The sequence below is a fragment of the Lepisma saccharinum genome, chromosome 19 (genome assembly GCF_977018435.1).
Source record: "Lepisma saccharinum chromosome 19, izLepSacc3.1, whole genome shotgun sequence".
In the NCBI taxonomy this organism is placed as follows: domain Eukaryota; kingdom Metazoa; phylum Arthropoda; class Insecta; order Zygentoma; family Lepismatidae; genus Lepisma; species Lepisma saccharinum.
This window is the reverse complement of record NC_139247.1, coordinates 28824867-28850591: the sequence shown is the minus strand read 5'-3', so window position 1 is coordinate 28850591 and position 25725 is coordinate 28824867. Positions and strand designations below refer to the sequence as shown.

Sequence of the window (25725 nt, the reverse complement as noted above, 5' to 3'; positions counted from 1 at the left end):
ATCAAAATTGTTGTGGATGATATTTTTATGGCCTTGAAAACTTTGGATTTAGATTTCCACCCTAAGTTAAGCTCCAAGTACGATTCTGTCCCCTCCCCCTCAAAGTTAGGTCCCATGTTACGCCCATGTTTAAAACGTTATAAGTTTTAACATATATTAATGAAAGATACGCCATGAAATACGTCTCGAAATGGAGGATAATACCAAAACGTTACAAGAGAAATTAAATAAAATCTGCACTTGTAATATTCTCCATCATTTTTCTTGGACTCCAATGTCTCCTTCCTATGTTTTTTTGGGGGGGATGAGGGGTATTCACCATGTTCTTTCTGTTTCATCGGAACGGTGGGCGAGAAGCGAAAAAAATGAAACGACCTTGCACTACCCAGGATAAAACCCCTTCGACTGTGCTATCCATTCCACCATGGAGGCCCGCTCTTGATATACGAAAAAACAGTGATTTCGTACAATGAACACGTCCGGCGTAAGTACTTCCCTTGCTTTCCTGGAATTTAAAACAATGTTGTAATATCTCCCATTTCGATAGAGACGAATGGGACGACAGCTGACTGGAAACATGTAATGAGAAGACCACGGCAACCCCGAGTAACATATTCTCCGATTGTTGTTTTGTGGACATGCGCCGCTGGCCATGCCTCACGATCTTACGTGCAGCAGAAATTGGTGTTGGGTGCATATCTACTACACACGCGCCACATACAGCCCTTCGTGAAGCCCGAACTCTCTGAATCATATCGGAATGCCTCGTCCCCCTCCCCCTCAGAGTTCCTGCTTTGTGTGGTTGAGTTCCTTTGTCGAGCAGCCGCGACCAAGGTTGTCAATTAGTGATTTTTTCACCAGATCTGGTGTTTTGAGACGTCGGACTGGAACCAACTTTTTATTATTCCCGCCAATTTGTTATTCTGGTGTTTTTGGCTGGTGTAAATTCTGGTGCGAAGATTATTATCGTTATATTCAATTTGTAATGAGTTATAATAGCTTCACTGGGGAATTAAAAATCTACATTAATGTAATTCATTTGTAACTGTGTACTTCAAATAACAAATATTATTTTATTCCATAGTGACGACATACACTTAATATTACTTTTATAGAATTAGGCCGCTAGATTGTTTCCAATTTTCTTTAGTACCTTTCGCGCCCTCTTGACTTCGGCGCCCGGGGCTATTGCACTCGCCCCCCCCCCCTCCCTTTCCCAACTCGTAGCTACGGCTTTTATCACAATTCCACTTTATCACAGGAAGTTGTGAATACAATCGGAACAATGCATACGTTTCGGAATTGTTGAACGAACTATCCACGGCCCAGGATCCTTATAAAAAAGACGTTTCCTTTGTCAGATGATGATGTCAATGATGCTTTATAAAGGAAAATACATTATGTTACGCTATAATTCACTTCTTTATGATGTAGCGCCTTTTCTGGTGACTTTATAACTTTGCTTTTCTGGTGACTTTTAAGCTGGAATCTAGCGTGTTTGTCCTCTGGCATTTGGCAACCCTGGCCGCGAGGGCCTTCCAGTGGTTGATGTAATGATATATCTAACAAGACAACACCGGTAGACTTTCACGCTCAGGGGGATTTGTGGGATAAAGTGAGAATAATTTTCATCGTTCGTTCCAAAAAAGAAGAAATCACGCCCCCTTTAAAACTTTCTGCCCCATATAGCAAGACGAGCGTGTGTGTTTGTATGTGTGTGTGTGTGCTCTTCAGGCCTGTACTAATTTCTACCTTATCGAGGAGCGGTACAAAAAGACTTTGTGAAAGTCTAAGTTGGCCATTTGTTATCGTGGAGCTGAGAAAAACGGTTCGTTCCCTGTTCTGCGTTTATATCAAAGATCACACCTGCAGGGGGGTGAACTGTAACCGGGTTTTTCGGCATTCAACTATGATCATCAGCTTGGCAGCGGTGGTGTGCCTCACTACCAGCATGGTAGCGGCATACCCTGAGACAGTGTACCAGCAGCGGTCGTCGGACAGGACGGAAGAACAATCGACATTCGAAGGCAACTGGAACGTTGTCTACAACATACTAACCGAGTGCATACAGACAGATTTCGTATCGTGCGTCAAAGCCAGGGCGATTACAGTGTTCGAAAGAGCCGCTAGGGCCAGTGATCTGAGTGTGGTTGATAGTTTGTCGTTCGTTCGAAACAGCAATTACCGCGAGGATGTTGAGAGTGGTCGTGCTATGTCCGATGAGGACTTCGAAGCTAGTATCCCAAGAAGTTCAGGCGGTGGAGACAGCAGCTTGAATGGCAAGCTGTTTGCTAGCATCAACAAGTTCCTCGACTCCCACACCATGAAGCTGGACCTGTCTGCAATATATCCGGGCGCTGCCTTGAAGCTCACAAGGAACCTTAAGGACGCAGAATCGATGGACCTCAATCTGGAACTCGCTGAACAGCCAAGTGGGCGAGGGAAAAACGATTTCTTATTCGGATTTGGAGGAAAAGGTAATGTTATCTATATTGTTTTCTACCTAACCGTAACACTCCCCATATGTATATAAAGCTTAACGCTCACTGAGACGCGGGGAAACGCGGTAACAGAACTTCTGTTGCCTGCTTCTATTGAAATCAAATGGTGTAACGCCCACTACAGGGAAAGCTCAGAACAGAACTCAGTGGGCATTAAGCATATCAGGTGCTTTTGCAATTAATGCAAGTTCTTAATGTGCAATAAGACTATAATTTATTACCTTCATCTGTGTGTTTAGTAACAAAAAGAAACTGTATACGTAGTTGCATATGTTGCTGCTCAGAAATTTGAACATTATGCACTCCCATTTCAAAATGACTTTGGTTTTATAGGCGACTTTTAGTTTTTCACAAGAATGTCTTCTTTTCATTGCCACATGTTCCAGATTAGGCACGTCTTTTTACGCAGTTGTAATATAGTACATCAACTTTAGCTAACCAAACAATGTACTGAAGGGAAAGACTGTAGCCTCCCCTCCCAAATCCACCAGGAGTTTTTTTTTTATTATTGTGATAAAAAATTGGAAACGTTACATTCAATTTATTGGATTCATTGATTGATTTGCTATATTTTACTTCGCTTTTTGTGCCACTTTTCGCTAATTTGCGCGACGCCAAGGGTCCCGGGTTCGAATCCCGCTCGGACTTGGTTGTTTTAAAATGTTCATTCATCAATTTCATCATTTCATCACTCATCCCCATCTTCGAAAATTAGCCAAGAGGCACAAAACGCGAAGTAAAATAAACTAAATCAATCAATCAAATTAATCGCTAATTTGCGAATGAGTGATGATTTCATGAAATTGATGAATGGATACACATAAACATTCATGCCCATGCCAGGATTCGAACCAGGGGCGCCGACTTGTCAAAATTATTTGGGGGGGCTCTGATTACTGAAATAAATTAATGAATAACTCACTCTCTCCCTTTTTTAAGTTTTGGCCTCAGTGTTCGAAATCTCATAAAAGCCCATGAATTCCTCAAAAATATCAAATTTTTTATTCACAGTTCGATTGCAGAATATTAATTGTCCATGGATGGGTATGTCACAAGTTTCGTCAACCATAATAGCAAAATATTCCCGACTTTTGATATCTGCTACCACGGAGCGTAAAACAGATTTCCCTAATATATCAATGATCTCGTTCTGAATGTCATGTGAGAGCCATTTGTAGCCCGAACGTCCCATACACTACCCTAGTTCATTCACATCGTCTTTTGAAACTCTTTTTAGTAACAAATTTAACAATACTCATAATTACATACTTAGTAAATAGTAATAAGTCATGGGTTTTGCTGTCTCTGGTCATAGTCCCCCCAAAGTGGATTGTTTAGCGGTCTCAGCCCTCCAAAGTTGATGGTCTAGAACATTTCAAATGTATTTAAAGTTAAGTTCATGTGGCACAATTCAAAGTAAACTTTACAAGAGAAACAAAATAATACAATAGATCCTCTTAAGCAAAATTATTGGGGGCTCTGCCCCTTACATCGTTAACATTGGAGGGGCTCGAGCCACCCCAAGCCCCATGGAGTCGGCGCCTATGATTCGAACCCGGGACACCTGGCATCGTAGCGCTATGTGCTAACTACTCGGCCATGGGGACGACCAATTTATTGAAATATAAACTATCTACTTTTGAATAGTATGAAATTTCCTACATAAATATATATTTTTAAATCATTCATTCATGTGTATGATGGTGTGTATGTGCGTGTACGTGCGTGTGTGTTCTTCCCTTATAAGCTATATGGTTTGATTGATTTGATTTATTTTACTTCGCTTTTCTGCCCCTTTTGGCTAATCGCGAAGATCAGGATGAGTGATTAAATAATGAAATTGATGAAGGGACACTCACAAAGAATACCCATGCCCATACCGGGATTCGAATCCGGTACCCTTGGCGTCATAGGGGACAGTGCTTACCATCCTGCCACGGAGTTCGACTGCAGGATAAGAAAATATATAAAATGCTTGTCACTCTAGGGGTTAATGTAACATCACAGTATAAAGTTGATTTCTTTTAAATACAATGGAATAAACTGTATTCATATGAGTTGTGTTGACAAGAAATATTGAAGAACTTGGAAACGATAACATATTTCCCAGCCTCACATTTTAATGAAACAAATAATTAAAGCAATTATATCAATAGCTGTGAAACCAAAGAATATCACAATGGCCTCCAATAAAACAGCCAAAATGAATGCTTTTCATCGCATATACTACTTATGAAATGCTAAGTTTGTTTGAAAAATTATCATTATAGTATGGTTGTAAGAAATAATATTTTCATTACTGTCCGTAGTTGTTTTAAATATATAAATATTCCGGGAACACAACAAGCGTATATATTAAATTCCAAACCACAGAGAAATACACGCAATATGTTTATGTTATTTACGCTATCTTTACAACACATTCATACATACTAGTATTATAAAAATATAATACTTATTAAATATGCGTATTTATTAAATTGAGTATTAAAATTAAATTGAGTATTATGAATTTCATCCTTAAATATGAAATTTCAGCTTAATACCAGGATTTAAATTTTAAAAACAAAAATAATTCTGAAATAATTATTTTCAGGAACCTAGAGAGTGAGGGGTGTAATTGGGATCTTAGAGAGGTATGAATGAGTGACTTAGATTAACACTTGAACACTCCGACCTGCACGAAGTGCTAAATTTGACAAGGTTTTTTTCTTAAAATTTGCGGACATGATATTTCTTTAGGATACCAGAAAAATACTATGCTTTGTCATGTAGTTACTACCACATAGATATAATATGCGGTAAATATCTTAAATTCGTACTCGATGACGTAATAGGATTTGGCAGAGCAAGTATGGGAAAAATTATTTGCAGAATTCTTTAAACTGGTGGATATAAATTAAATATAATTTAAAAATAAGTCATTTTAAGTATTAACAATAACTATACTAAACTTTCTGTTAATACAAGCTAAAATCAATGCATTACACCAAAGGTAATTAAAATCAAAATAATAATGAAATACATTAAAATAAGTATGGTTTTTTTGTATAACTTATTGATGATTGTCCAGTTCAAAATATATTAGTGCCTAAGTTATCTTATAGTGATCAAAGTTACTTATATAAAGAAAGTACACTAAAAGATAAGTTGCTACTTGGAAATAATATATGTACGTAATAACATGAAAGGACAGTCACTAGTGGAACAATCTGATCAGTTTGAACGTGGGAACGTAGATGCACACATTCATGAATCTGAAGTTAAGCTAAGTACCATCTCTCTAATGTTAGCTTAATAGTGTTTACTTCTTGACTACACACAAACCCAATTTAACGTGTATCAGCTTACAATAACACGATGTTCTGACAATAATTCACGAATGTTTGAACGTTATACTCATAAATTTGAAACATTAATTCAAACTTCGGCATACCATTATTTTCCATTTAGTGTTCTAGCACTTGTTGGCAGTTGAACAAGTTTCTGGAATTGAGCCTTAATTCTTTCTAAACTTTCCAATGATCATGTTTTCCTCCTTGGCGAAAATAAAAGTCTTCAATGTAGTCTGAAATGTAAATGATTCATGTGGAATTTTAATTAGATATTGAGATAATGAAGCATCTGAAATTCATTTCATATCTTCATGTAGATCTGAAGCTTGAAAATATCCTGATGATTTTATACCATAATTTATACTTAAAAGTGCAATACGTAGACCATTCTTCTAATACAGAGGCATTGAAGAAATCGTGGAGATGAATTAATTGCTTCACTCGCGATAACTGAATACTTCTTGCATCCCGTACGTTTCCTCAACAGTAAGTATCTCTAGGAGTTGTTTTGATCATCAACAAGTCATTTAAAATAAAACTGCTTATTTTTAATTGTTTTCATTATTATGTTAATTATTACTGTTGATATAGTGCATTTCTGTTACCTCACATGAAAAGCAAAATATTGTATTTTTATTGTTAATACTTAGACTTAATTATTTTGAAATTATATTTAATTTATATCCAAGAGTTTAAAAAATTCTGCAAATAATTTTTCAAATATATATTTCTATCTGCCATATCATATTGCCACATTTAGTCTAAAATTTACAAGGTTTAACTGTTATTTAGGTAATAGTAACTGCGTTCCAATATTCATAATTTTTCGTGTTTTCCCACAGAGATGTTGAGCCCTCGAAATTTTATTTTCTCTTTTTCATTTTGAACTCCCTGTACAGGCCGAAGTATTCAACTGCAAGACCCATCTATTCACCCCTTCATGTCTCAAATGAAAGAAAAGAACTGATGCAAAAATTCAGTTTTCTGAAAACGAAATCTGAAATTATGTAGAATTTTCATCATTGGATGAAATTCAGAATATTTATATTGCACTAAAATGTTGCTAAAGTTTCTGAAAAAGTTGTTCTGAAATAGCATAAATTGACAAGCGCGACAAAATAAAAATGTCCGCTACTCGTAAGTAAAAGTTACTAAAAATTGAAGTAAGTTTATTTTGACCTTCAGATCAGGTCAATAAAAATATATAATTTTACATATAATTAATTCCTTGGCTACTTTTCATGGAATGACCTGAAATTTACTCATTTCACCTCCTTAAAAATGCCTTTAGAAATATACCCATTTTTTAAATAACTATGAAAGTTAGTACTCTATCTGATAACACCTGTAGTGCGAGATAGTGGATTAGGATGTAATTTATTAGAATATTTTAATATTTACTAACAAGCTGTTCCTATAATATATAACATAAATTGCGAATGACACACTGAGGTATCTTTTGTTTTGCTATTTATTGTTGCAATAAATCATGGATATTCATTACTATTAATATTTTTATTTATTGGCGTCTATTTGATGTCACGAATGGTCTGAAGAGACAGAGAAACAATGTAAAATATACAAATACATATTTTAAATTTAAAAGTTTATCTTTCGAGTAACTGTTACTTCATTATTATTAAAATAGACGTTTGTAAAGATGTCTGTTTTCATATCAAAATATGTTAAATACGAAAAAGTGTTCGCTTTCTGGATATTCCTTTTGTTTGTTTAATCCACTATATCATGTATTCATCATTCATCTTTATGAATGATTAACCTTCATAGCTACGTTAGCTAAAATACATACACAAGAGGGACAAAAACAATGAACGACCTTAAAGAGAAAGCAGATTTAATGCTTGTGTTAACATAACCTGAACGTATTTCAAGGGCTCATGACATCACCACGAATCGTCTTTGGGGCAATCTTCATGCTCCACATACCGTGATACGCAAAGAGTAAGGCTAAATTGGTTGCTTCGATGTGGAATGTTTCCGAATACTGTCGATAACGAATCTTTATTACTAAGAGCAAGCTGAATCTTCATTTACTGCACGGAAGTCAGTATTCTGTAACGGTAATGGTAAAGTTACCCTCTGTGCCATGAAAGCATTTTTTTGGCATTCATCAATAATTGCTTACTAATCAGCAAACTTTATGGACTAAAATGATATGCTAACTAGGACGTTATATGTACCTTTAGCATCACAGGGAAACAGGTTTCTTCAATAATGTCTATAATTTAATGTGTTGGCAAATTAACAGACAATTCTTCCCATTCTAATACTTTTTAGAAAATCAGTAGGCTACTTGTTGCTGGAAATTGTGTTTCAGATTTTGGTTCCGAATTAAAATATAACTACATTATTTTATTTAATATTAAATATTGTAAGCTTATATTAAAACCAGTTTTAGGTACACTCTCTGGTCGGGATTCCACCATCCTCAAGAAAGACCTCCACTGGGAATTGAATCTGTTACCCCATTTTACTAAAATTATTAGCTCAACTCTAAGCCATTATTTATTTTCTCAGATTTGGAAATAAAGAACAATATATGTAGGCACCATCAAAATTGTACATAAATAAAATTAAGAATTTTGTATTAAAGTTGAGCCGTTGTTTAAGGTGTCACAAATAAATTGCATTTACTGCAATTATGAACTTGTTGGTTCGAATATTGGTGACTTCAGTGTAGAGAAGAATGACCAACCCATGGCACGCGCAAAGTCGCTGGACAATGAAGTATGTTGGTACTGAAAGTAAATTATATGTAATAAATTTGCTATTCAGTCGCCATTCAATTTCCAGGTAGACGTATCTCTCCCTGACCCTTTTCGAACAACCATGAACTCCTTCCTTTCTTTGTTTACTAATTTCAGATTTCCTTTAAAACACAGCTCTTCTTTAAAACTATTTAAATGCATGTAAAATACATTACCATATATATATATATATATATATATATATATATATATATATATATATATATATAATCTGGGAAGGGGAGTTAAGTTAAGGCGGAGTGGCAAATGCAAGATCTGCATGGTATACTGTAAGTTTGGCCACCTCTGGTATATTTCATAGAACACCTTTAAAAATGAGATAACCCATCTCCCGACTGCCAGTCTCTCTCCCACAATCCTACTTAGAGATGTGGAGTTCTTCAACAGGTAATTGGGTGACTTGGGGTCAGCACGTCGAACCCTCAGTCGTTATAGGAGATATCAGTGACCGGGTTACGCTACTCGCTCGTAGGTCCCCAATTTCCTCACGATGGTGGGTTGCCACCGGTCCTATATGCAGACCGAAAACCCAGAGACTGAAACCAGGCGGACTCGAACCCATGCCGTCCCCCAGTCATAGTCCAAAGTACAGCGCTTTAGACAGCACGGCCACGGAGGAGGCAATGGTTTAGTTTACGGACTCGTAACGTATATACAAATTTTAGTAACAAAAATACCTACCTCCCAAAATGAAATCACAAATAAGCCAATGACTGGTCATCCCCACAAAGCAAGAAGCTTAATTCATACAGTGCATAAAGGATACGTTTATATGTAGAGAAATATAATTGCAGTATATTCGTCGTCAATAGTGTTTATTCTTTCTTTGTCAATTCGTAGGCATTTAAACATTATCTAATCAGTAGAATTATTTTATAGACAATGCAAAATCGTGTCAAGAAGACTTGATCCCCTAACAAGCTAGCTATTTGTTTGGTAATGGACACAATTTGAATCCCTCACTTAATGTTTGCAGTTAACAAAATATGTCTAATTTCTGAACTTGACATTTAATATACATTCTTAAAGAAGACATGGATAAATGATGGTGAAACCTGAAAGGTGTTAGATCTGTACAATGATCGAAAAGTCTGTTATCCAATGGTTTCAATGTAAAATTTACATTTTGATGAAACATAGATGGATAGTGAATTTTATGGAGAATTCACACCGAAGAGACAGGCGACACGGGACATGTGACACGCGACACGACCGATTCACACCGAACAGACAAGATGCATGCGACACGCGGCAAGCAACACTTGTTTCTTTGCTCAGTTCGCATGATGGTACCGATATAATTGCATTAATCAGTTTATTAGTCACCCGAAATAAACGTAACAAGAGACATTGTTACATGTAAATCGCGTTGAAAAAAATTGTGCAAGTTATTGAAACTCGGGAGAGGCATGTTGTGCATGAGAAAACTGAGAAATAATATGAACTGACCTCAAACTGTATACGCTAGACTTTCCAGCCTGAATAAAGCGAATACCTAAACACTAGAGAAATGGTTCTCAACCTTCGTGAAATCATGTTCTGGTATTTTTAAAGTCAATTCCCTTAGCCAAGTAATTTTCCTCGTAAATACCTTTTACAGTATTTAAGATGTTATGCATGAATTAACATGAACCTATGAAATTAAATATTTATAAATAAATTCTAGCATAATCATAAATAATAATAATAGTTTGATTACGTGTGTAGAATTTATGACAAATATAAAAATATGTATGACGAAGTGCTAACGTCGTCTCCTTTTAATTAAGTGATCCCGGGTTCGATAACCGGAGGAGGCACATAGTGGCGCGGGTTCCACTTTAAACTGTAGGTCGAGTCAAAGACAATACAGTTGTCGAAATATAAATTCAGTGCTGTCTGCAATAACGATGTTGCCCTCGATGCAGTGAACTAAATCAACGTTTCTTTCAGCAGTTTTTGAATGAATTGGAGAGTCTGGAGTGATATAAAAAGCCTGAGAGCGTGCGTGCCGTTACGCATTTGGAACGCAATCTTGACACACTCCATTGGAATCATTCATTAACCTGCTTCAAAAGGAAGACGGCCGACGTATCTCCACAGTTATATCCTAAAGACCCTTATTCTGCTTTGTTTCGAAGTTTAAAATATGTCCCATAGGCGCCAATAAACGCATAGGCTTTTGCAAAACTTCAGGGCCTTTAAAGAAGGGTTTGCAATTGAGCACATGGACCTCCCCGATGGCGTAGTGGTAGCGTCGCCTTGTAATCAATGGGCCCCGGGTTCGATACCCGGTGGAGGCACATAGTGGTACGGGTCCCACTTTAAGCTGTAGAACCAGTCCCGATTAGCCTTACTGTGCATAAAGTAGACTTAAAACACAAACTCAACATCAACAAAAAAAGAAGCATTTGAACACAGTTCAAGTTTCTCTCTCTCTCTCTCTCTCTCTCTCTCTCTCTCTCTCTCTCTCTCTCTCTCTCTCTCTCTCTCTCTTCCATTTTTTACTTTCCTCAATCTGTTACAGGGAGAACATAAGCTGGTGCCAAATATGTAATGAACATCATTGAGACAATATGAAAAAAATACCTGGACAACAGCAAGAGTCATACACCACCCACCTCAAAATCACATGACATGTTCTTGGTAGTCTACTGAATACTTCCTGATATGGTCGTCGATAGCTTCAGTTTTTACATACAGAGTCCGTCAAAAAAAATATATACAATCTTTAAGTGATGGTATCTGCGTATTGTTTTTCGAGTTGCATTGAATTATCTGCGGAACATGTAGTATGGTGTTTTCTCAACAGATGTCGATACCCGTATGGCTCTCTTGACGAACACGTGACGTATAATAGTGAATCAAAATGGCTGCTGCACGCCTGACGTTTGAGGAACGGAAGCTAATTTTAAAGTGGTGGTTCAAGTTTGAAAATGTCGCTGAAGTTCAACGTGTGTGGGGGCGTGAGTTTGCAACACAACCTCCAACACGCTTGACAGTTAAACGGCTTTGTGATAAGTTTGAGACGTATGGTACCATTTGTGATGTGCACAAAGGAAAATCATTAAGACCTCGTACAGCTACAAGTCCTGCTTCTTCGCCTATGGTCTTAGAAAAGTTTGCAACATCGCCTCAGAAGTCTGCTACAGAATGTGCTCGTGAGATAGGGGTTAGCAGTGCAAGTGTACGACGCATTCTGAAAACCGCCAAGTGGAAAGTGTACGTACTAAGATTAATGCACGCATTAAATGAGGATGATCCTGATTGCTGCAAGGAGTTCTGCGAATGGTTTCAGCGTGTGGCAGGTGAGGATGAAGAGTTTGTGACGAAGATTCTGTTGTCTGATGAGGCCCAATTCAAACTAAACGGTACAGTGAATCGTCATAATTGTGTTTACTGAGCACCAGAAAATCCTCACGTTCATGTCGACAAGGCAGTCAATTTCCCGGGTGTTACTGTCTGGTGTGGACTGTCATCTTCTTTGAAGGTACAGTTACTGGCGCCAGGTTACTGGAAATGCTACGCACATCAATTTTGCCAACTAGACGTGAACTTCATAGAAACCGTGAGTTATTCTACCAACAAGAGGGGGCACCCACTACACTACCACCGAGGCGTGCAAGCTTTCCTAGACGAGAATCTGCCTCGACACTGGATAGGACGAAAAGGTGCATATGAGTTCCCACCACGTTCACCAGATTTAACACCGCTGGACATTTACCTTTGGGGGACCTTGAAGGATGTTGTGTATTGCAGGAAACCACCTACGCTGGACGCCCTTCGTGAAGAAATTTCAACAGCATGTGCAGAAATCTCCGCGGACACATTGACCAATGTTGTTCAAGCAACCATTCGCCATTGTGGTATGTGTCTGGCCGCTAACACCAGCAATTTTGAACACCTCAAGTAACTTAACATGAAGGTGCAGAACGATTGTATTAAACCTGTGAACAGGTGCAGAATGCTTGTATTAAACCTCTGATATGTAATTTAGTTCAGTACTAACACACAAAAAAGAATTAGTGTTCATTAAATTGTGTATACATTTTTTTGACGGACTCTGTATAATGTACACGATTAGTCCAGTAAAACAATTTTGATAAGTGGTCAAGATTTATGTCTTGGCCCAGTAGCCTCGTGCCTAGAAGTGCTAGAAAAACAGGTGCCAAAATTGCACCTTTAAATCAAAATTTGGTCTTTTTCTTTCACTTATTATATTTATGCCTCACTGAATATTTCAGTTTCACTTTTCATCGATTTGCTTTGAATTGAAGCCACAGGTGGCTTCTATTCAAAGAGAAATTATAAAGATCGTCATTTCTCTCTAAGCTACAGGACTTGCAAAAAAAAAAGCCATTTCTGTTTGAGACGCCATTCAAGGGCGTTTTAATGCTATGAGAGTGAAATCACAATTAAATGTAAATAGTTGTAAAATCAAATAATATAATTCCTGTCATATTAGCATATTTACAGTCATGGTGAATCCTGCCAGCAGTGCAATCAAAAACTGTAAACTATAGTAAAAGATGAAGACATAGTATTGATCTGTATTAGTCCACATCAAAACCAAAGTTATTCAAATTAATTGATTTATTGGGTTGGTGCTCAGTAAGGCTAATCGGGACTGGAACTACAGTTTAAAGTGACATCCGAACCACTGTGTGCCTCCAACTGTGTATCGAACCAGGGACCCCTTGATTATAAGGCAAAGACTCTATCTATGACTGCGCTATCGGGGAGGCCCATAAAATAAAATTATAACATGTCCCGTACAATACGTTACTTTCTGCAGACGAATGAGGGAGTAAAATTGCTTCAATCTCTTCGTGCATCTACTCGTTCTTACCAGCTGTGGCGGCGATTAACGGGGGCGTGGGGGACACTTTTGCCCTTGCACTACGCTAAACCTTATCTACCAAGGGAAAGTAAACGTCCTTGCAAACTCCCCCCTTCAGTGTTGGCACCTTGCCCCAGTTTTGGAATCCAAGCGCCGCCACTGCTTACCAGTGATGTTTGTCCTTGCTCTTTTCTCCAATATCATCCCTGAAAGAATAAGTCTATTGTCAGTGATTATAACTTTTAACAAAATGGTGTCAAAAGATGTTTGCATTTATTTAATTACGACTTAAATATTAGCTACCAAAAATATATTTTTTTTCAGCAAATGTGTGTGCATTAATATTAGTGATAATGCAGTATTCGATCTATTTCACGGAACGATAGATGAACAGATCAATCAAAATGTCTTATGAATTACCCTAAGTTTATTATGTAGCAGAATGGATTATCTAGCAAAAAAAATGGAAAACCCATTTGTAGGGTCATTATTTATTGCTCTATTCATGAAATTCAATATTCACTCTGCATAATTTACATACGTATTATTTACACATCAAAGTTTCAAACGTTGTAGTCAATGGTATATCCAGAAATAAAATTTGGAGTAAGTCCAGAAGGTAGGTTTAATTCTTGCTATTATGTGTATTTCAACCCTATCAAAAAAAGACATCGAACACAAACAAATACACACATATTAATTTTAACAACTTATGCAATATCATGTGTAAAATCATCACTGGACCCACTCTCTGGACACGACCTTGATCATAGTATTGTTCTCATTATTAGTTATTCGTCACCATCATCATCTTTAATTATAGCGTAGTGAGAGAGAGAAAGAGAGTTATTTGTCTCAATCATATTCAGAGAAATACATTTTAGATAATGACACAATTATATACACATCCAATTAGGAAGTAACATACATGATAAATATGTTAGTAATTAGTTAATGGTCGCATTATACACTAACACGACTGTTCTCCCACAAGAATCTCTGCAATCTTATACAATTTTACATGGAAGTAACATTACCTGTCATGGTATTTTATACTTTAGAATGATATTAAAATAATAAGCAATAAAACATGGTCAAAGTCATTGCTGGCGTGTGTACTCTATTACGATAACACAGTTTTTTGAGAAGACATGATTGTTCAGCTCCAGTTGGAATTGTGCGCAGAAAGCAAGATTTCTTTGTTATATAATAACAGTTTTGCATGATAATATTTGACTGTCTCTCTCTTCCTACGTAAAAGGATTTTGCGGAAGTTGTAATTTTCTGTAAGTTCTTTTTAGGCAAGTGTGAAATTAAGGAACACATTACAATAATATGAATATAATGGCGACATTAATTTTTAAAAGACCACAAAAATTATTATAGTGAGGCTAGAAATGTACAGTGTTTTTCATTTTAACAAGTTTGACTAGGTGAATTAGAGGATTCTTTAGTGATAACAACCGATCTGATGACTCTGCTCCCCCACAGTAAAGGCTATTTACAGACAAAGACACCAAGGTTGGAATTAGCACTAGCAGTGTTTGAGTATGTGTGTACTGTATATTTTACAATACAGTGCAACGTAGATGGTAACACATTTCTACCACCCAACATTGCTTTACATACTTGTATTTTAGTGAAACTTGGTATTTACAGATTAGTGATTAAATGCAGATATTTACAGATTAAATGCCTGTAAGAATTGTTTAGTATAATTCGCGTTCGTTACTTACATTTGGGTAACCAGTACTCAAAAATTAAATTTAATATTACTTGAATGTATTATGTTACGAAATCAAAGTTTTGAGTAGCTAACATGTTTCGGTGATGCACATTTACGTCATTTGATGTCTTTATGTTCTTTATTTACATTGTTGACTCAAATTAGATTGTAGATGGTTTCTGTAGCTACAAAAGAGTGTTTTTAAAATAATTTTTATACAATTTTCAGTTAGAAACTGTAATATTGTTACCTTGTATGTCACTCTCTATCATTAGCAAAATTTACTAGCAGATGAAAGAATGTTTTAGCTATTCAGAAAATAATTGAGGCCTCTAACAGAGTATTAACTAATTCGTCTCATTCTAAAAGTTGAAAAAGTGGGAGAGAGTACCAATGATTAAAGACTAGTGTAAGCTACAGTAAGGTAAGTAGAGAGTCGCAGTAGTAATTATAGTAATGATGAAGTTATTGAAATAGATAATTAAGGCTGCCAGAGTGCTACTACACTATTACTGAAGCTGAATTTGCTCAGTACATGGACGATCTTCACAACACGAAAACAATTCTCCTTACAAGAACAAAATAATATTGATTTTTTACTGTTTTATTCTCGAATGGCAACTTCAATTTGTTGGTATGGGAAGCAAATGGAACATAGCCTATAGCTGTGGAATAGATACTGTATATAAGCTTATAGTATTTTTCACGTATAAAGTGTATTTGTTAGAAAAATAAATAAAAGAAACAGAATATTCTGAAAATTCAACATTGTAACCAATAAGAATATTTGCGCTAATTAAAAATACATGCACATGAGGGTCAATCATTAGAAGATGTAAACGTTAACTAGATACTGGAGACCCAAATGTGTTATTGCAAAATGTACATGAAAATTGTAAATTTATAACATTACCTACACACAACATTGTATTTTATGGCAGCGAACAAGTATAAATAATACTTTATCAATAATCTAAGAGGTTTGTAGTATGGTCAATATATGCTAGGCAATATCGGAGTGACGTACGATACAATTATCGTATTCAATTATATTATTTTGTTTTTAACGTGGGTCTCATAAGTAACTTTTGTTTTGAACATACTATTTTGTAAAATGAAGCAATTGAAATTTTTCGTTTTTCTTCTTGTGGGCTCTTATGAAACCTTGAAAACTAATAGTGAGACGAGCTCAATGTTGAGAAAAATTACAATTCGAGGGAGCTGCTTTTCCCCCCTCATGCCATGGGCAGTTTTCTTGTTTTCTTGTTGACCAGCAAATAACTATTGTCTCCGCTCTTCCATTTTTTAGACACTGAAATGTTATAAGTGAATGTACTCTTGCAAACAGTCAACAGTTTTCCTTCTGATATACGGTGAGGTTCAGAACAGGTCATCGTCATCTACTCAACACTCAATGTTCGTTGGTTGCTTTTGATACCTTGATAGTAGGCTACTATGTTTTGATTTCCTACGACGTTTTGTTTTTACGTCGCTCTTCCACCACTTGGTTTAATCACGACGGAGAGGATGAATGACGAACTAATGTGTAAGTTTCCATTTCTAATGGGATAAACACAATTAACCTGACAAGGAATCGAAGCTGGGGCCTCTGGCTTCGTAGGGCGTTACCCTGACCACTCGTCCAAGGAGGTTGGTCATCGGAGAGAGTGGTGATTCCGTTTCACTAGTAGGCACATTTCGCTTGCTCACGCGAAGCAAACAATTCAACACAATACTACACACAACGACAGCCTCAGGGAGCATATCATGAAATCAAAAGGTTTGATCTCCTTTTGTTGTTTAGTTTCTATTTTAAGTCCTCTTGATGCACAGATAGGCTAACCAGAAATGGACCTACAGTTTAAAGTGAGATCTGAGGCACTGTGTGCCTGTATATCGAAGAAGGGAGGTCTTGATTACAAAGCGATGACGTTACCACTGCGCCAGCGGCTGGGGAGGCTAAATCAGTAGCGTGTCGGGAAAAAGACCCATCCTTAACTTTATTTTCGCTAATAAACACGCAAAAAATTTTCAAAACTTTGATCTTTTTAAATGTAATCTTAAAAAATATATTGTTTCAAATTTGAAATATTTCAGTAAAATTTACTTCTTCGTATTTGTCTACCTGCTGTGGTGTAAACATTGTATGAACGTTATACACATCCAATATTTATTTTGAACTTGAATTTATGCTGCCAATTAGAGCTGGCCAGTTTTGACATGTTAATATTTTTCACTGAACGATGTAATTTTCCGAATAGAATATGAATTTGTTTTTAATTGAAATTTCTGTAAAATACGAGGGTTGGAACTTAAATAGTGGCAACTATTTATTCACAACCGATACACAAGAGTTACATGTTTGTACCTGTTACTGTCCTTCAAACTAGTCACCAGCGTTGTGTAGAACCCGTTGCCAGCGATGTGGAAGGCGTAGTATACCGTTATCAGATCCTGTTCTGTTGATGGTGCGAATGGAGCGGTCTACTGCCTGTTGAATCTCTGGAACATTTTTGAAGCGAATGCCACGAAGTGGTTCCTTCATCTTCGGAATCAAATCAAAGTCACAAGGACTTTAGTCCGGGGAGTATGGTGGATGGTACAGTACTTCCCAGTCCCATCGACCGAACAGAGCAGCCACACCTTGCGCTGTATGCGCCCGTGCATTGTCGTGCAAAATGATGGGTGGGTTGCGCAGAAAGTGTCGCCGCTTCTTTCGCAAAGCTGGTCGCAGTTGATGCTCCAAAAATGAACAGTAATACTGGGCATTGACAGTCTGCCGTGGAGGAACGTAATGCGTTAGGATAACACCATCACAGTCGAACACGAGAATCACCATAACTTTCACCACACTGGGGCTCTGACGCAATTTCGACTTTCGCGGCGACCCATAATGACACCATTCGTTGGATTGGCGTTTCAGTGTTGGCTCGTAAGATCTGGCCCATGTCTCATCCAGTGTTACGATACGGCGTAAGAAAGCCTCACCTTTGCGCTCAAAGCGCTCCAAGTGCGTCTGAGCAGCGTCGTAACGCACCCATTTCTGAATTTCCGTCAACTCATGCGGAACCCATCCTGATGCAATTTTGCGCATGCCCAGGCGTTCCTTCAGGATGCGAAGCACAGTCGTATGCGCTAATCCGGTTTCGTGGGCGAGCTCACGAATCGTCATGCTTCGATCACTGCCACTAACGCGGCAACAGCAGCTTGCACTTCTTCTTCAGAGACGCTAGGACGACCTGCCCGATGCATGTCTGCCACAGTTTGCTGACCTTCGTTGAAGGCTTTTACCCACCGTGCCACTGTTCTGTACGGCAATGCCGATTCCCCGCACGCCTCTTGAAGCCCTTGATGACACTGTCGTGCTGTACGACCTCTGGCACATTTAATCTTGATCCAACTCCGTTGTTCCTGTTTGGAAAACTTAGTGACCTTCACGTTAGACCGCTCGCTCACAAGTGACCGTGTTTCCCTAGCTTGTGCGCCTGCCTGTGACGTGGGACGGGCGAGTCCATTTGCTCGGAGGTAAGGTAGGTATGTCAACAACGTGTGCTATCAGCGCCACTACTACATTCCATTGCATAGTGTCTCCACAGCAGTGTTGCCACTATTTAAGTTCCAACCCTTGTATATCGCATATCTGTTGATTTTTCTTTTTGGCGAAAATGTATTAACATATACAAAGAACAATGATGGTTAATGACACATTGTAAAAAAGAAACTGCATTCACTTTAGTATGTTCTTGTTTTCAGAGTGCAGAATTTAAAATGTTAATACCTAGGTATATGAACACTTGAATGTACACATGAACTTGATCTATGAACATTTTTATCTGCAAAATTCTCGGCACGGACGGGAAATGTTTCATCATTTTCCACCTGTTTCTGAATGCTTTAAAGTCAATAGTAACGTTTTATACATAGCAAGCGATCCTATCTTAGAGTTCTAAGATATACAGTATAATTGAAGGGCTCCAATGTAAAACATGGCAAGTGACATTTTGGATTACAAATTAAAATGTGCCATCCTTCAATTTTCGAGTGAAATTGCCATGTCATACAATTTGCATTGGACTCAGTGAAGCCTTCTGAAATTGGTGAACACAACACGAAAACAAGTTATCTACATTTATCTACAGTAGAGCATCTAATATCCATTTTCTTAATGAACTCAGAAATGACCAAATCTTACCGATTCCCGCCGATACCGATACCGATGCTTGCAAAATGTAATATTTAAAGGATGTTCAAAATATCGATTAATATTAGTTTGTAAGTATTCTAACTCCAATTATATGCATCAATTTACCAAGAGTTTTGCTTAAAAATATTCAAGAATTAGATCAGAGTATTAAAATATGTAATCAAAAATCCAGTATTTTCGCATAAAAGTGGTTCAAATAAAAATATAATTTGTAAAAAATCCCAGGATATTTAGACTCGGCGAAACTGTCGTTCGGCATTTTTGCAGACCCCATGAAATACCAAAATGCCGAGAAAGTATCGGCTGTTATCGGTAAATAAATTACAACCGATACTTTCGGATACCGATACTACTGATATCAGCCGACACCGATATATTGGCTCAGCGGTAATATACAGGGTGTTCATAAAGTCCTGGTACCATTACAAAAACTAGCTCGGAAACTACATGCAATAGAACAATGCTGTTGATTGCAAACTGTGTATTATAACACCGATAGTGACGGTTTGTTTATTTACTTTTGTTGCAGTTTATAATACACATTTTGCAATCAACAGCATTGTTCTATTGCATGTAGTTTGCGCGCTATGTTTTTGTAATGGTACGGGGACTTTATGAACACCCTGTATATATTATTTCAGAAAGTTTCGTACATTTCTTCTATTGTGTGTCTGTGTATTTTGTGAAACATTAGTACTATACTCTGTCTCAGTTATCTCTGGAGCAGGCGAACGAGAAAAAGTCTCTGTGCAAGTTGTGACACGAGACGACTACACCAATGAACACGTGAGAGGGAACGGAATTGCGTGGAGGGAGGGAGTTACCAGCCCTCGCAGCAGCTTGTACTGCTTCGCTCTGCCCACTCGATCCCCCCCTTCTCTGCCACTATGAGCGGTCTTGCTCCACGAATAAGTAAAAATATGTCAGTTAAGGTAACCAAATATAATGGTCGTATTTCAGGATATTATACGTTTAAATAATATAAACTATTTTTGTCTTTCGCAGGCATGAAGAAAATGAAGAAGTACATCTGGCCACTCATAATCGGAATCAAATTGAAATACGCTACTCTTTCTGCCATTGCGTACAAATTCCTCGCCGCGATGTCTGCTAAAGCCGTAATAGTAAGTATGATATCCATAGTGATATCGTTGGTGATCGCTCTGAAGAAATCCAAATCGTCGGAACACCAGACGTACGAGATCGTCAGCCACCCCCAGTACTCGCACAGCTACACGTACGACCACGCCACGGAGGGGATGGGGGGCGGCCACGGCGGAGGGGGCCACTACGGCAGGAGAAGTTTGGAGGTGGAGGCGCCCGATGAAGAATTTGCTCAAAATCTTGCGTTCAGAGGACAGCAGGCTAGATCGCAATGATCACTTTCTAGTAATGAACGTCGTTCAGTAATTTATTGATTATTTATGTTATTGTTAAGATAAATGTGTTTTGTATTTTAATATACCTACCAAACAAAATGTAAGTTTTGTAAATAAATTAAACATTGTTGTAATAATTGTTCTTGACTTGATTTATCATTCATTTATAAACTGTACAAATTCACGCATTATGAGCTTATAATTTATAAGTAATCTATGTGTACATGTGTTGTCTACGTGTTATCTAGACGTACGGTCTTATTGGTTGTGTACTTGAAGACAACAGCAGTGAAAATAATTGAAAACTCGCTTTTCAATAAGAGTGATACTTTTCAATAAGAGTGATATTTTTCAATCATTTTAGTTAGTATCTACCTGAAAACAATCCAATTTACAACGGAAGGTTCTCCCTTTCTTTTTTAAGCATCAACTGTTGGTAAAATATAAAATATAGACCAATAAACAAATGACAATCGTGAGACGAAAGTAGCATATTTTTCCGTCAAACATAATAATATTTCGAATATTAATTAGTACTTAGGGGAACATTTTTCACAATTATAAAGAGAAATTTGAACACCCACACTCGTCCACATCTTATGTATTGCGTGTTTGGGAGTTTCACTTTCAGTTTTAATCATTAATAGGAAACAATATGATTTAAGAACATGATTCCAATACAATAATCGAGCTCCTAAACTTTTCATTAATTTTCCATTCTAAAAAGATTTCTTGAATTTGTTTCTTTCATATTAAGTGGCATTTTTCAGTCATTTTTCACTAGCCAACGAATGAAAAATGAGTAGATGGTGCAGTCGATGCACATTTACTCGCAAAGGTACACACTCCGAGGCTGACACTCCAAGTCGAAACTATCGGTGGTGAGATCATTAGTCGATCATTGAATAAGGAAAATTTAAAACTGAAGTACAGAACGGTTAAAGTAACTTAGCCCCGAGTTCCCTTTTCGTTAATAACGTCGCCTCTTATGAAGGATGAACATGTGTAACTGGCATAGGACAAAATACAATGACTGACCAGAACTCGAACCAGAGATCTCTGGATTAGTATGGTGTTAACGCTGACCTGTACATCACCGAAGCTGATAATTGCAAATTCTGGACTCACTGCCATTCTGTTTCCTTCTCGATGTAAGAACAGCCAAAAATAGTTAAAGAATTAACCCTAGCTTACCCGTTTAGCACGAGAAACATACTTACCTGGGCACACACTTTTTTTTATCAATAAGATTCAAGAAACCATTTTGTAATTGAATCACTGCTTCCATTGTTGATTATTTATGTGCAGTTACTTATTAATTATAATAATTATAACAATCGTCATAATTAGTAAGAAATAATAAACAATTATTTCATGAGTGTCGCACACAAATTTTACCATTCACTAAGACTCACAAAACCATAATAATTTTTCATTATTGCTTTTCGTTTATATATGTGTAGTTGTTCATTAATTATAGTAATTACCAAAATTACCATCATTACCAACTAATTGTGCACTCTCACTGGCAAGAGTGTATCGAATAACACACAATCAAAGATGGCGCTTGATAGACCCACCTAGTGCATTTTGCCTTCTATTTACATTACAGTTATGTTTCTATGAACAAATGTAAGACAGAAATATGGGGAACACCCTAAGGAACAATGTAAGTTATTTTCAAGTTTTTATAAAATTTTTAACAGTTAAAAAATCGGAAATAATTTAGGTGGTTGGCCTGACAGTCCCCAGACGAAGTCTTGAGAGTCATCAATATATCAGGAAATATTCTGCCTAGAGGATAGAGTTTGGTGAACGGAAGGTGAGTGAATGCTGAATAAATGTGCAATAACTTATCTCGATTTTACCGGAATAACTGCCAATGTTATTGAACAATTTATACATTGTTACATACATACCTCAATGCCAATGGAAGACCTCGGAAAATGTAGAAAAGAAATCAAACTTGTAAATTTCCCAAACCTGTTAATCTTTATTTTGTTGCTATGACAACATTTATCATAAAGTCAATAACACAATGCATTCATTTCATCATCTCGTGTTTCCCGATGACAACCTGCAAGTTGTTGCATTCATTACAGGGAAATCTTTATTAAAAAAGACAAAATCTTCCACGTGCTCCTCAAGTTCCGTAACGGAGATTACATTTTCCACAAGAGCGCGCAAACGTGGCTAATAGCTTCTGTTGACAACGAGTCTATCTGGTAATCAAATGGGGCATTATCGCTCGGGTACATCTTATACAAGAGGGATAATTAGCGAGCCTAAGTAATTATTTCGCCATTCCGTTCTGATAAGCAACAACATTAAGCACGTGTGAGTGATTTAATTACGAAAAGCTCGCTGATTCCTTTTATTTAGGAAGTGGAAGACAGGATGCCGTTAAGTCGTGTATCACGATGACACATAAAACGACTCAAGTTGTTGTTTTTTTAGTTTGGTCATAGTACACTCACCGGCAATAAAAATGGGACACCAAGATCCTGAAATATTCGCTCCCCTGCAAGGCGTGAAGTGTGTTGCCTAACTCTGGAGCGGTGGTAGATGAATTGAATTGCTATTAAAATCTATTGTGTGTGTGTCTGTGTTATATCTTTTTTTGTTTTCTCCATGTAACTATTCTCTTTTATTTATTCCCTTCTCATTACACCCAAAAATTCAGTTTTTCTTCCTCTGCCTCTTAATTATTTTCCCTTCTCCTTCTCCGTCTCTCACTTCATTTATTTTTCTTTCGTTATATTTCTCTATCACTTCGTTCACATCTTTTCGTTTCTCTTTTCCTTCAAACATTTCTAAATTTTGATGACGTCATCAATATGTGTTCCTAATGGGCACAATTTAAAATTATTATTACCCGAGAATACAGTAAAACCTCGTTAATCCGGACCCCGATAAGCCGGACTTCGCTAAATTCGGACAGGCCAATAAAAAGCAGAATGCAAGGTTTTATATGTATCTAGAAGTCAACAATTGCATTCGTCGTACGTACCGCATTGTATGTACAGTATTCCTTTAAATTTACTGTACTGTATAGTGAATTTAGGCCTATGCCCTTTAAATACACCATAATAAACGTGTTTTGTTGCTATAAACGGAGGTTAATGCACTTTCTACTGTTATTTTAGATTATTTTAATTAATCCTGGCTTTCGTTAAACCGGTCAACTTATTCCCCCCATTAGTCTGGATTAATGAGGTTTTACTGTATATACAAGCCTTTTTCATTGTGGACATGCCCCATCAAAAAGTCTTCATGTTCATCAAAATGTGGTAGAAATGTTGTTATAGGAAGTGACGGCGATTAAGGGGGCACCTTTTACCACTTTGACCCCCAAATTCTGGTATCTTTGTACCCAGTTTTGGAACCCAATCCCCGCCACTGGTTACTGGTGCAAATTATTTATCTTTCACGTTCGTCTCCTGAATTTGTTTTCGTAAAATACATTGCCTAACAGTTACTAGTTTTCTTTTAAATTTTTCAGGTGTTTTCCCTGACTCCATTCTCTCTCTCTCTCTCTCTCTCTCTCTCTCACTTTCTCTCTCTCTCTCTTTTTCTCTCTCTCTCTCTCTCTCTCTCTCTCTCTCTCTCTGTGTGAGTGTATATGTGTGTGTCGTTCTGTGCAGTGTTTGACTATCCATCTTGCCACCGACAGTGTGAGATAAAATCGTCTAATGTTAGTTCTGTAGAACAAAATTAAGTAATTTTTATCGAGAGGATGTTCCATATTCAAATATTTTTGTCAGTGTCACCCACCATTGTCATGTAATACTAAATGCATGCTAACAATAGTGTAATTGCCTGGAAACAATCAATAGATCAAGTAGAATTAGATAATGTATGTTTTGGTATGGATTGAACTGAAACTGTTCATAACACTTATTTAGTGTTTCCTAAGGACAATAGGAGAAGATATTATTAATTAATTGAAGAAACGTAAGGAAAGAGGTGAGTTGTTTACTGCACCCTTATTTCAAAGCGTTTTTTTTTTATTTGTTAACATAGAAGGTAATTCATATGTGTATCGGCGCGGTGTATTGTAATTATGCAATCTTCTTGAAAACTTGCCAGGGATGTATTGTAGCTTTTGGCGAGTACTTTTTACCACTTATACTGATCATACACACCATATGACAAATCACACTTCAATTAGAGTTGCCTCACATTTGATTTCTTATTATACAGGGTGTCATAATAAAATGTGTACACACTTTAAATTATTATACCGTCAGTGTTTATTAAGATTTAGTTCATTTTCAAAATTTAAAATAATCTACAAACGAGAACATTTTTCCTTGTGAAGCTCTGTTTACAATTCATGACTTTCCTGGTCCAGGAACTGCTGCAAACGCGAAGCAATAATATCGCGAACATCAAGAATCATTCCTTTCGGTATTTTGACGTAGTCTCGTTCAATGACTGCTTCCAATTCGTCGGTTCTTGCCGGTTTCGTACCGTAAACTTTATCTTTCATGTGTCCCTATACAAAAACTTTAGTGGTGGGATGTCTGGTGAACGCAGAGGTTATTCTTCTGAACCTCTTCGTCCAATCCATCTGTCTTGCACATCTTGCCCTGTATCACTCACAAACAGTGGCGTAGCAACGGGTGGACGACCGCCTGGGGCCTCGCGTCTCATGAGGTTGATACGAAAAATATAATAAGTTAGCAATAAAGCATATCCAAATGCCACGGAGCAAGTGTGATGTAAGGCATTCAAGTGCTTGCGTTGTTTCCTTTTATCCTACAGAAAGCCCGTACCCAGGATTTTGTTTGAGGGGGTGGGGGCAGATCCGAAAATGTGTAACAAAGGGAAAGTAAGAAATGCTGTTGGATTGATTGAGTTCAGCTCTTTATTGTCGATTTTGTGACACTTTTGGCTAATCGCGACGATGGTAATGAGTGATGATATTATGAAATTGATAAATGAACACCCACAAAGAACACCCATGGCC

At 37.2% G+C, this 25725-nt stretch overlaps 1 protein-coding gene across 1 annotated transcript; it reads left to right on the top strand.

Annotated features, from left to right (window-relative positions):
- Positions 1-1763: 1763 nt before the first annotated feature.
- LOC146003092 (uncharacterized) lies at positions 1764-20890 on the top strand. Its single transcript, XM_083141264.1, has 2 exons — positions 1764-2477; positions 20380-20890. Exons 1-2 carry the CDS (start codon positions 1910-1912, stop codon positions 20751-20753), a joined length of 942 nt encoding a protein of 313 aa, XP_082997390.1. The 5' UTR covers positions 1764-1909; the 3' UTR covers positions 20754-20890.
- The last annotated feature ends 4835 nt before the right edge of the window (positions 20891-25725 follow it).